The sequence below is a fragment of the Micromys minutus genome, assembly GCF_963924665.1.
Source record: "Micromys minutus genome assembly, chromosome: 26".
Taxonomy (NCBI): domain Eukaryota; kingdom Metazoa; phylum Chordata; class Mammalia; order Rodentia; family Muridae; genus Micromys; species Micromys minutus.
In genome coordinates this window covers 3,641,040-3,653,092 of record NC_137961.1, presented here as the reverse complement: position 1 = coordinate 3,653,092, position 12,053 = coordinate 3,641,040, and the positions used below count along the sequence as shown (strand labels likewise).

At 45.6% G+C, this 12,053-nt stretch overlaps 1 protein-coding gene across 3 annotated transcripts in view; it reads right to left on the bottom strand.

Annotated features, from left to right (window-relative positions):
* SLCO5A1 (solute carrier organic anion transporter family member 5A1) overlaps positions 1–12,053 on the bottom strand; it is a 110,428-nt gene that overhangs the window by 6,721 nt on the left and 91,654 nt on the right. For all 3 annotated transcript variants that reach the window (XM_080938638.1, XM_080938640.1, XM_080938639.1), the window contains 3 exons: positions 7,393–7,552; positions 5,343–5,584; positions 2,053–2,117 (listed from right to left, as the gene is read on the bottom strand). In XM_080938638.1, the coding sequence (XP_080794764.1) occupies positions 2,053–2,117; positions 5,343–5,584; positions 7,393–7,552 (467 nt within the window). The remainder of the gene's footprint in view (positions 1–2,052; positions 2,118–5,342; positions 5,585–7,392; positions 7,553–12,053) is intronic.

The window sequence follows — 12,053 nt, the reverse complement described above, 5'->3', positions numbered from 1 at the left end:
AGACCCTGTGAGCTCAAAGTCAGCCTGGACTACATTACATAGTGAGTCTCAGACCAGTCAGAAGTATGTAGGGAGATCCAGCAACAATAAATATCTACAGAAATAATGAGGTAGAGAAACAATTGAAGATGCCCAAATGTCAACCTCTGGCCTCAACAAAAGTCCCACACAAGCAGGAGCTACACACACACACACACACACACACACACACACACACACACACACACAGAATCTCAATATAATTAACAAAATCCACTACAATGATTTTGAACATAAAGACAGTATTCCTTTCTAAAGAGGTGTTTCAGAAAAGAATGTTAAAGCATGCAAAAGGCCTACATGGAAAGGACCGTCCCCTCTCTCACCTGTACCCTTGTCATCGTTTGTTACCGACACCATCACAGACAAGATTATGGCCTTGTTTATAAGCAAAACACATCTGAACTCCTCTAGTGAGGTTCTCCAACCCTGTGATCTATAGTTTTGATTATCGGTCTATCACCCCATCCAGTGAACTTCAGAACCACTATCTGATCTCATTTACTGGAAAAAAAAGTTAATGTCTCTTAGAAGCCCTTTAAACCAAGTTCAGAGACCACTGCGATTGGACATACGCTGCTGTAAGACACCAGACTGCAACTCTGTCCCGAGAAGTCCAGGACCACACGTCGGTCTGCACTGTCTGTGTCCTAAGGGCCACCCGGCAGCAAGCCCAAGTCTAATCAAGTGTCTTCTTAGTAAACTCCTCTGAACTTCTTACCGACACATGCTGAGATTCTCTCCTGTATCTCAGTGAAGAGACTCACCTCTCCAAAGCTGAGGTCCCCAGCAGGGCCACTAAATGACGCCTCAAGGGCTGTGCCTTCCACTCTGAGCCCACACTGCAGCTGACAAGACACACTTCAGATTTTAACTCTGCAAAGGTACCTGGTGTGGATAGATAACCAGGGCCTACAATTCATCTTTGAAGCTTCTGAAAATCCTAGAAGTTGGAGGCCTCTTGTCTGGGCTGTGTGTAACAGACATCTCTTCCACTTCCACAGGAAAGCAAGCTTACTCCATAAAATTCCATCGCACACAGTGTGACAGACAAACATGCCTCCATATCTAACTCATTCGCTGGCCTAAGAGCTGTTCCTTCCAACCCCTGGATCTCCTGGACACCGCCCTGCCGCCATTGTGTCTTACACGTACCTCTACTTTATCTACCAATGAGCACTCAAAGCCTCGGCCATGTCACCCCAAAACTCCTTGATACAGAGCCTTTTTATGCTTTGTATCTTAAGAACTTTTATAACAGTCCATAAATGCTCAGTGCACAGAGGTGAGTGGGTTTACAAGGGGGCGGGAGCGGGGCGTGGATGGGGCGGAGTGAGGCGGGGCAAGGCGTGGATGGGGCGGGGTTGGGGCGGGACGAGTGCGGGGCGGGGCGAGTGCGGGGCGGGGCGAGGGCGGGGCAGGCGAGCAGTTCTCACTAGGTCCCAAAGCTTGAAGAAGTTTTGAGTTTCCTAGGGGTTACCCTTTGCTGTGTTTCCACCAAAACCCAGAGCTTTTTTGTTGTTGGTGTTGTTGGTGGTGCACAAAGCCCCTGTGAACTTTTGTGACCTCTCCTTTTTTTGCTTTTTAAGATCTTTGCCTCAGAAAACTCTAAAAGATCAAGCCAATAAAATGACCCTAAAACAGTAAGAACCTGAAAGTACCCTAAGTAAAACGCACCCGGTTTCTCTCACATTCCTAGGCATCAAGAGACCTAAAAGCCAAGGTAAGAAACTCATTGCAAAGCTCTTGATTTCGATTTTTTACAATTTAAACCTCTGGGGGAATTTTGTACACCTTTGTATTCAGAGTCAAAGGGGAACTATCTTTCATTTTGTCCAAGGAACCTGTCAACTTCTATTTGAAATAAAAAAAAAAAATAGAGAAGTGTTCTCTGAACGTGTCAGATTCTATGACAACCATTACCAAGTGACTCGAGTTCTGTTTTTACAGTACCATAGCGCTTGCCTGCTGTAAAGAGGAATTAGGGGCACACTTGGAAATTCAGGGACATACCAAGTGTTCGCAACAAAACAAACTGCATTCCCAACGCGAAGGGCCTTTCCTCATCTTCCACTGACCTATGGGGAAGAAGGAGAAAATGGTTTAGAACAATGGTCCCAAGAAAATGCCTGTCAAACCAAGCCTGCCTTAGGCAGAGCTTAAGCTAATTGGGTACTTTCGCAGAATATTTAATCCACTAGAATTTACTAACAGTCCCCAGCTAAGATTTCCTTCGTAAATCACAGGCTGGAGATGTGTCCATCGGAGACTGACTAACAGTGTCTGTGTGAGTAATGGGGGAGGCATAAGGCTCTTGGCTGAAGAGGGAGCTCCTCTAAATGCCCCCCAAATCCCTCTACTAAGGAAAAAAATGTAAAAATGTATCCTAACCATTGCAATCTCTTTTTCTCTGTCTGTCAGAATGTTCCAGAATTGAAGGTGTGTCCAACAAAAACCACTCTCCTAATTCTTCCAAGACTGGGAGGAAAGTACACTGGCTAGCTTTATGTCCACTTGACACAAGCTGGAATTATCTGGAAGGAGGGAACCTCAATAATGAAAATGCTTCCATAAAATTTGGCTGTCGAGTGCTTTCTTAGTTAGTGATTGATGGGTGGAGCCATCACCGGCTAGTGATCCTGGGTTCTGTAAGAAAGCAGGCTGAGCAAGCCATCGGCAGCAAGCCGGTGAGCAGCATCCCCTAGAGGTGTCTGCATCAGCTCCGGCCTCCAGGTTTCTGCCCCATTTGAGTTTCTGGCTGACTTCCTCCAGTGAGAAACTATGATGTAGAAGTGTAAGCCAAACAAATCCTTTCCTTTCAACTCCTTTATGGTCATGGTGTCTCATCACAATAGAAATCCTAATTAAGTCAAAGTAAAAGCAGAAACTACAGAAATCACACACACACACACACACACACACACACACACACACACACACACCAGAGAAAGAGTAAGCTTCACCAAGCCATGTTCTCCCTCAAAAAACTGATGTTCTAAGCAATCGTCCTGTGATGGAAAGATTGGAACCTATCGATTTTGCAATTAGCAGAGACTGAACGACCCCTCTTTGGAGATTTGGTGTTAAAAGTCAACTCATAAGTTTCCATGCTCGAACATGTCTGAACATCTGTACAGTGAGGTGGCCTTCAGAGGGTGTGTCTATGCTTTTTATATCTTGCATACAAGATCTCGTCATGGGACGGGAAATTTTCCGAGCCTGGGCCCGTACTGCCGTCCTCATATTACCTGCTACACCATCAAGATCTGCTGTCGGTGAGTAAACCAGTGAGCCCCACATTCCCTGCTCTCTTTTACTCAGGGGATGCCTATGTCAGTGTACAATGAGGAAGAGGCCAGTGTGTGTGTGATACAGTGTGAGTGATACAGTGTGTGTGTGATACAGTGTGAGTGATACAGTGTGTGTGTGATACAGTGTGAGTGATACAGTGTGTGTGTGATACAGTGTGTGTGATGCAGTGTGTGATTCACTGTGTGTGATACAATGTGTGTGTATGATACAGTATGTGTGATACAGTGTGTGTGAAACAGTGTGTGTGTGATACAGTGTGTGTATGATACAGTATGTAATACAGTGTGTGTGATACAGTGTGTGTGATACAGTGTGTGTGATACAGTGTGTGTGTGATACAGTGTGTGTGATACAGGCTGACACTGTCGGCACACACGTTTCTAGCCCATTGCACAGTACTGTGGGGTTGGAAGAACTGGGGAGAGGAGCGCGGGTGGACTTCCTTCCTCAGGCTCTTGCTGCACCACATCCTCTAAGCCACAGTGTGTTCCTCAGGCTGCCCGTCAGTGTCCTTTCCTCCCTGGTCGTGTACGCACAGCCTTTAATGCGAGTAATAACACATTGGTCTGAATGGAACAGAACAAAAGTCTTCTCCTGGGGGTTGGGGGAACAAAACCAAAACAAAAACCCTACGAAGACACGAGATTCAGCAGTGAACGCACAACCTGACCGGCTGAAAGCTCAGGTTTCCAAGCCTGGCCTGTCCTCGATTCAGCTCCAGGACTTTATATGATAGTAAAATTAATGAGCTCGGCATTTTGAAATACAAGCCCAGCATAATTCCTCACTGATCCCAAAGGTGCAGTATTAACTATCCATGAGGCCAGAGATAATACCCTCTGCAATATTCATAATCCAGTCACTTTGCCAAAGTGTCCCTGCCTTGCTTGAGGGTCTGGGTTCTTGAGGTTAACATAGAGATGGCTTCCTTCCTTCCTTCCTTCCTTCCTTCCTTCCTTCCTTCCTTCTTCCTTCCTCCTTCCTTCCTTCCTTCCTTCCTTCTTCCTTCTTCCTTCCTTCCTTCTTCCTTCCTTCTTCCTTCCTTCATTCCTTCCTTCTTCCTTCCTTCATTCCTTCCTTCTTCCTTCCTCCTTCCTTCCTTCCTTCCTTCTTCCTTCTTCCTTCCTTCCTTCTTCCTTCCTTCATTCCTTCCTTCTTCCTTCCTTCCTTCCTTCCTTCCTTCTTCCTTCTTCATTCCTTCTTCCTTCTTTCCTTCCTTCTTCCTTCTTTCCTTCCTTCTTCCTTATTTCCTTCCTTCTTCCTTCCTTCATTCCTTCCTTCTTCCTTCCTCTCTTCCTTCCTTCTTCCTTCCTTCCTTCCTTCTTCCTTCTTCCTTCCTTCCTTCTTCCTTCCTTCCTTCCTTCTTCCTTCTTTCCTTCCTTCCTTCCTTTTTCCTTCCTTCCTTCCTTCTTCCTTCTTTCCTTCCTTCCTTCTTCCTTCCTTCTTCCTTCTTTCCTTCCTTCCTTCCTTCCTTCCTTCCTTCTTTTCTTTCTTTAAGATTATCTAAATTTAGGTTTGTGCCCACATGTATGTATGTGTGTGTGTTGCATGTCTGGTGCCTTTGACAGGGACATGTGTAACTGGAGTTGCAGAAGGTTATGTGTGTAGGTGCTGGGAATCAAACCCAGGTCCTCTGGAAGAGCATCCCATGCTCTTAACCGCGAGCCATCTCTCCAGTCCCATAAATCTGGCTTTCAACTCATGATGTCTGACCTCAGAGCACAAAGGCTTCAGACACTAAACACACTGGAAGGAAAGCTTGATAAATAATAAGAAAATCGCCCAGCTGATCAAAAGAAATATAGAATAGACAATGTTTCGGCCATCTTTTTCTCTCTGATGGAAAAGCTCTCTCTCCCTCAAGCCGAGAACATTTATGGGTGCCCTCCTTCGTGCCACCCGGCTGTCCCCTGCTTGGCTTCACTTCTGTCCCCACTTTTCCCCACCCGACCCCCACAATACGCTCTCTCCAGGATGGCTGCTCATCTCACCTCAGTGTCACTATAATGGCGGATGGTTGGGCACAGGCTGTGATGAAGGTGACTATGAAAAGGAAGACCAGGAAGGGGATGAGGGTGTTGCACGTGCGTTTGCACTTCCCTGACACAGCGTAGCCGTTCTCGTTGAGATAGGTCTTCACGATGACCACTCGGAGCTGGCTACGCTGTCCCACGGTGGGCGGGGTGATCACTTGTCGACTCTGGACACAGGTGCACTCTGTGTAATTCCGGACCTGAGTAGCGAATAAAGAGAAAGCCCGGCCCTGGAGTATTGGCAAAGGAAGAATGCCTAATAACATACTAATATAAATAGGATTTTGAAGAACGTGAAATATTTCACAGAGATCACTTTCTTAACAGCACCAAAGGGTCAACGTTTGCCATGAAAATATCAAAAGCTGCTAGTCAGACTGTTTAGCCCTAAACTTCCCTAAAATGTTCTGTGACATGCCACCATGTTCCTTTGGAGTCACAAATACATGTAGCTTTGGTTGTTGTTGAACTTGTACACTCTCCAGTTAGCGAAGCCTTTAAGACAGAAGCTGGCGTGATTTTTATTTGTGCTCACCAGAGTGCCTAGCGCACGTTTGAGCACACAGTGAGTCCTAAAATAAGCATCTGTTAAACTCCTAACACAAACATGCTGGCTTCCGCTGTGCAGAGCCAAACGGCCCAGGGATGCCGGCCTCAGTACCAGTGATGAGGAACTTCCCATCAGCTACTCCAGTTTACCATGTTTTCAATCCCGTCCACAGGCTGGTGACTCCACGTGGAAGGGCAGAGTTGTTATCACCTCAGTCTCCTGGACTCTGACAGACCCCAGCTGTCTGAAAGCCCTGCTGTGCTCAACGTGGCTGGCTCATTTCCTCCGACACGTGTCTGGGCCCTACTGATGTAGGACACACTGTGAGAGGACACTGAAGGGGGGCTAAGGGACACTAAGCCTTCTCCAGTGGCTACCCGTGTGTCTACTGAACACAGACGCATGATCAAAACGGAACTCTTCTGGCTGTTACCAAAACGAGATAAGAAATATCAAACGGAACAATTAATCCTTCGCCTATTGTATTACCTTTAACTAAATGGAAATTGGCTGAACTGGTTCTCACAGTGACTGCTTAAAACAGTGGTAAGAGCAGGCTGGACATGGCCAGTAAAGATATCCAGTCCTCAGTAATATAACAATGCGCCCTCAAGATCTCATTCAATGCCATGCAACAGGGGGATCACTGCCAAGAAACGATCCCTTGACCTCCATAGGTTCAGACTTCTGAGCTTGTCAGCTGTGTCATTGGGAACCAGCCATAGTAATTTCCGTGACACCCTCTGGGGGTGGCACCCCTAAACTATAGGTCAATGGTGTCATCTCTAGATTTGCACAGAAGAAGCAAATGCATTTTAACCTTTAAATTAGGGCAATCACCGCCTGTCTGATCTCGTGCTAACAGCCAAGTTGGGCTCAGTAAAGAATAGAGTATAAAAACCTTCTCCCACAGTATTAAAGTCTATTTATAATTCACAGGGAAGAGGATTCTCAAAATAGACTATTCTTCAGCTGACAGAAATATCTTTACTCTGGAAGTTAAGGGGTGGGGCAGAAAGTTAACTGACAGGCTTATGAAAAATGGCCGCCGCCCATCTTCACGGCCATCGTTCCGGACCAGCCCCCATTGCCTCCACTTAGTCTCCTTTTTCAGTGCCAACTGTGGCACCTTGACCTTCAGATCCATTACAAAGACCCAGGCAGAGGAACAAATGGGAAGCCCGGAGTCCAGCCTTATCAGGTTTCCCTGACTTGGCATGAATGTAAAGTAGGACCAGCTAATGAGGCCCAGGACTCCACACCCAGACCCAACCAGCACACTTGACAAGAGTGATAGCCCTGCACAATTAGCCTCTCAGGAGGTGTCTTTCAGAGGTGCCTGCGTGGCTATTTTGGAGCCTTATGAACAAGGGACATTGAAGTCATCATGGTTCCCTGGGGTCCCATCACCTGCCTCATGATGCCGGACTCACAGTAGAACTTACGGTGTCTACTCACCCCGGTGGTAAGATTACCACTGTTGACGCAGCCAGCCAGACACGGGTTGAAGTACGTGATCCCATCTGATCCGCAGACTGGCTCATATTCATGTATTTTACAGCCACAATTAACATTACAGCTTCCTGTCAGATTCCTATGAGGCGTGGTCAGAGAAGGTCTGCAGGGTGTGGGGGTGGGGGAGAAAGAGGGAGGGAGAATGAAAAACTTAAGCAAAGCTGAGGTTGGAGTTATAAGGAACCAGTCTTGAGAGCAATCGAATTGTCTATTTTAGAAACAACATTCCAATGAATCCAATGTATGATACCATAAAATAGCTATCTTTTGTTGTTATTGCTACAAATTTACAACAAAGCATGAGGAAAAAAATGTTTCTGTTTTCATTGGAATAGATAAAATTGATTTAAAAATCAAGTTGTCTGTGCCGCCTCAAACCCAGTGTCCGCCTTCATCAACAGAACGACCTCGTGTCTGAGTTCCGTGACTTGAACCCTAAGAGAATTTCTTGCTAGTAAAACACTTGGCTCTGTGACTCAACAGGTCTAGATCGTGATTTATTTCCTTTGATTTAATTTGGGGCCCACTGGGGATTAAACCCAGCAATTGATGTACAGAAAGCATGAGTCCCAGCACTGAGACACACCCCATCTTAGTTCATTATTTATACACGATGCTTATATACATTTGTGGAGTATGTGTGCTATTTCAATATACACCACATGATGAGCCAATCAGATTGATCACCATATCTTTTACCTCAAACGTTGCATTTTTGGACTGTGAAATAGAGCAAGTACATTTCATTACCGAATCTTTAAAATGATTGTGAGCACAGAGACATGAAATCCACCCATCAGCATCGGTTACCAGTATAGCTTCTGTTCACCAGAACTTGAATTGTTCTAGAAAAGTTATGAAAGGAGCAGAGTAACCTTAGAACACTGTGGGGAAGTGATTTGCAAAGGTGACTGGTCAGGAATCCTGTCCCTAGCTTGACCGAAATAACTGACAAAAGATTGAGCAGAAATCTCTAGAAATGCCCAAATGCAAGTAGCAGTCAAGCATGGCTGGCCTTGTTTCATGGTGCAATGACAGTGGCAGATACAAAGACGTGACCTAACACGTGAGTTCAAGAAACTCCACCCAAGGGAAATCCATTAGAACCATAGACAGAAGGGGAGAGATAACGTGAAGTCACAAGACGGGGAGAGGGTGTAAAACGGCGGCAGAGGAGGGGCAGGCAGGGTCCAGAGGCCACAGAAGGTTGGGGTCATCTCTGAAGGATCCAAACCAGGACAATGTCTCCTATGTCACTTTGTTGCCATTCAATATGCAGTCACTGTGTAGAGCTGATAAAATACTGTTCCTAAAGCCGAATAGATCAGCAGAGCAGATGCTTTGAGATCTGCCCCATAATCCACTGTCTGTCCGTCCATCCGTCCAACAAATATTGGGGAATATCTGTTGTGTCAGGACTTAGCTTCAGTGTCTGTGTTAGTGTAACCCAGCATAGCCCGCCCCAATCACATGCATTCCCGTTGCCGTAAATATCAATACGGAGCACCATCCCATGGCTTCATCGGTCTCGCTGGCTCCATGGCTAGCCCCAGGCAGAGACCGCCCACCTCGAGGCTCTCCTGCTGTAGACTATGCTCATATTCCCAGCATCCGCCCAATATGGCTATAGTCACAATTCCTAGTAACCTGGGAAAATCAAAACTCTACAGGCTCGCAATTTATCAATCAGATGTATATCAGTAAACTCTCACCCCACAAAAAGTCCACATAATAAACTCAGGGCCAATTGATATTGATATAAACTGCCCACCTAGATAAGACAAATTGTCCTGTAGTTATCCATCTCTTATAAGATATTCATAGCTACCTGTGGCTATTGAAAGCCACATGGATCTGGGTCATCCTTCTCTTCCTCCATCTTCCGTCTTTCTGTGCTCTCTCCTACCACTCAAAAACTCTCAGCCCACCCTCCTTTTCTACTGTCCAATCACAGGCTCTAGCATTGTCTTTTACCCACCCTCACCTGCTTACAGACAGCAATCTACATATTCCTCTACAAACAGCACACAGGCTGCTAATTCTAGAACTTCTCGAACTGGATAGAGAATTAAATCCAAAGATGTGCTACAGTTCATACCAAGAAAGCTCTGTAATAAAACCAAAATAAATCTACTCCTCCTGTCTGTCACTCCACAGAATAAATCTAACTCAAGACACAATCACCATGGTTATAAACTCTTAGTATCAAGAATTTTAACGTTTAACTACATGCCAAAAATAACTGTATGAGTGGTTCTCAACAGGGACAATTTTGTTCTCCAGCCTAGGGGACTTTTGGCAGTGGTGGAAGATGGCTTTGGTTGTCCTAATGGAGGGGTGTCATGGATATCTGCTAGGGGTTATACAAGCATACCTCTAATCACAGCACAGTGCTCAGAAAAGCTCCGCCTCCCACAGAAAGGGACAGGTACCTAGCCCAGGTGTCAGCAGTGCTTGATGATGAGATGCCCAACCAATAAGTACGTTCTGAAGATGATAAAGTGGGGGTTTCAGAGCCCGGTGCCCTGTTGAGTACGGACATGTGGAAGTGTGCAGTACGGTGTAGATTCACCTCACTAACACTCTGAGAACTCAGCTGCAAGCCATGACAAGTGAGGAGAGCTTTTATTAGTCTGTTGCTCAGTCACTAACGATGACAGATTTTCATTCCAGGCCAACAGCTGGTGCTGCTATTTAGAAGTGATTGGCACTTTCCTTCTGACAGTCTACTCTGCCTTCATGCGTGACAGCCACGGTTACAGGTGTCTGCCACTTATGAGACTGTCCACTCAAGAGGCATGACCTGAACCCAACGTCAAGGTAAGCTTTAATCACACAGACAAGAGCGTCCCTCCCAGGGTTATCTTGGTCTCTATTTTATATAAATATTACAACAGCAAAAACTCCATGAAAAGTGAATTTAGGGACCGGAGAGGTGGCCCCGAAGGGCACTTGTGGAGAACCCAAGCTTAGTTCGCAGCACCTACATCAGGCTGCTAGCAACTGCCTCAAATTCCTCCCAAGGAAGATGTCCACTGTCCTCTGCAGGAACCTCACCCATGTTACGTGTACATACACACACACACACACTCACTCATAAGTGAAAATAAATATTTTAAACCCTAACACTCAGAAGACTTGGGTGGTGAGCTCAAGGCAAACCTGGTCTACATAATAATTTCTGGACTGCCAGGATTACAAATGGAAACCCTTTCTCCAATAACAACAACTATGATAGCAGCAGCAATACTTTTAAAATGGAAAAAAGTGATTAAATGAAGGCAGCAAGTAGAAGTATCAGGGAAGGAGGTAGGTGTTCGGGAAAAGGTCACTGAGAGGAAAAGTCACCATGGAATGGAATAGAAGGCAGCCATCACGGGTCACCTCTGCAGTGAGATGACTTGAAAAGAATCTGTTTTGTTTTCTTAAATTTTTTCTCACATAATATCCTGATTATGGTTCCCCTTCCTCTATTCCTCTCAGTTTCTCCCCATATCGCCTCCTGTCAGGATCCGTCTTTCATCAGAAAACAATTAGACTTCTAAGGAACAATTTAAAATAAAATAATAAAACAAAGTCAGCACATCTAAATAGTTCAAATTACACAAGCGGAAGGGGAAAAGCCCAAGAAATGGATGGAGGGTGCAGGGACCCACTCATTCCCACATTTAGGTATTCCATAAAAACATTAAACTGGAAGCCAGGATATACCAAAGGACCTGTACGGTAAAAAGAGAAGGAAAACACGAAATGATAAAAAGGAATAATTTTAAAGGATGTCTTCTGTGATTGTCATAACCCACCAGAACCAAGATTGTTACCCCCAAGCAAGGCCTCACCCCGCTTCACTTCGAGAATAAGATAGAATGGGGCATGTTCAGCATGGTCCGGCCACACATGTGTCACACTGAATTCTCACAGCAGTGCAAGGGCGCATCTCAAAGCACTAAGAAGTTCCTCCTTTGTCAGGAGCAAAGCTGTGACAGGAGGGAAGGCACACAGAGGGACATTGCATTTACTGGAAAAGACGCCCACTGCCATCTTTTGAAACTAACAAAGATTCCAAGCAAGGCAGCCTTCTAAATGAGCTGCCCCCCCGCGCCCCCCACCCCCTGTTAACTCATGAATCAAGGTAGGCGAATCTCATTTGGTTGTTTTTTTTTGAGATTGTATCTCACGTAGCTCTGGTCTCCAACTCACTATGGAGCTGAGGATAACACCTGACTTCCTTTCTCCAGCTCCCAAGTACTGGAGGCAGAGGTACACTGTCCCTGTGCCCGATGTGACATAATTTCAAGTGATGCTCAGGACCTTACTGCCAAATATTTTACAACTGATGCTTCAAACCGCTAGCACGGGCTAGAAGAAGGCTCTGAGATTGGCTAGCAATGTCGCTAAAAGTAAAGACCAAGAAACTGTGGGCAACACAGTGAGCTGTCTAGCATTGCCAGGACTGTCTTTAGAAAAACCAGCCCTAAAGACTCAATAACAGAATAAATATAAATGACCACACTGGCTAATGTTTACTGACCAATGCCCAAGGAACGACGGTTACTTAAAGTGACACAGGACAGCAAAGTATGTCATTGTATAACAAGTTGAAA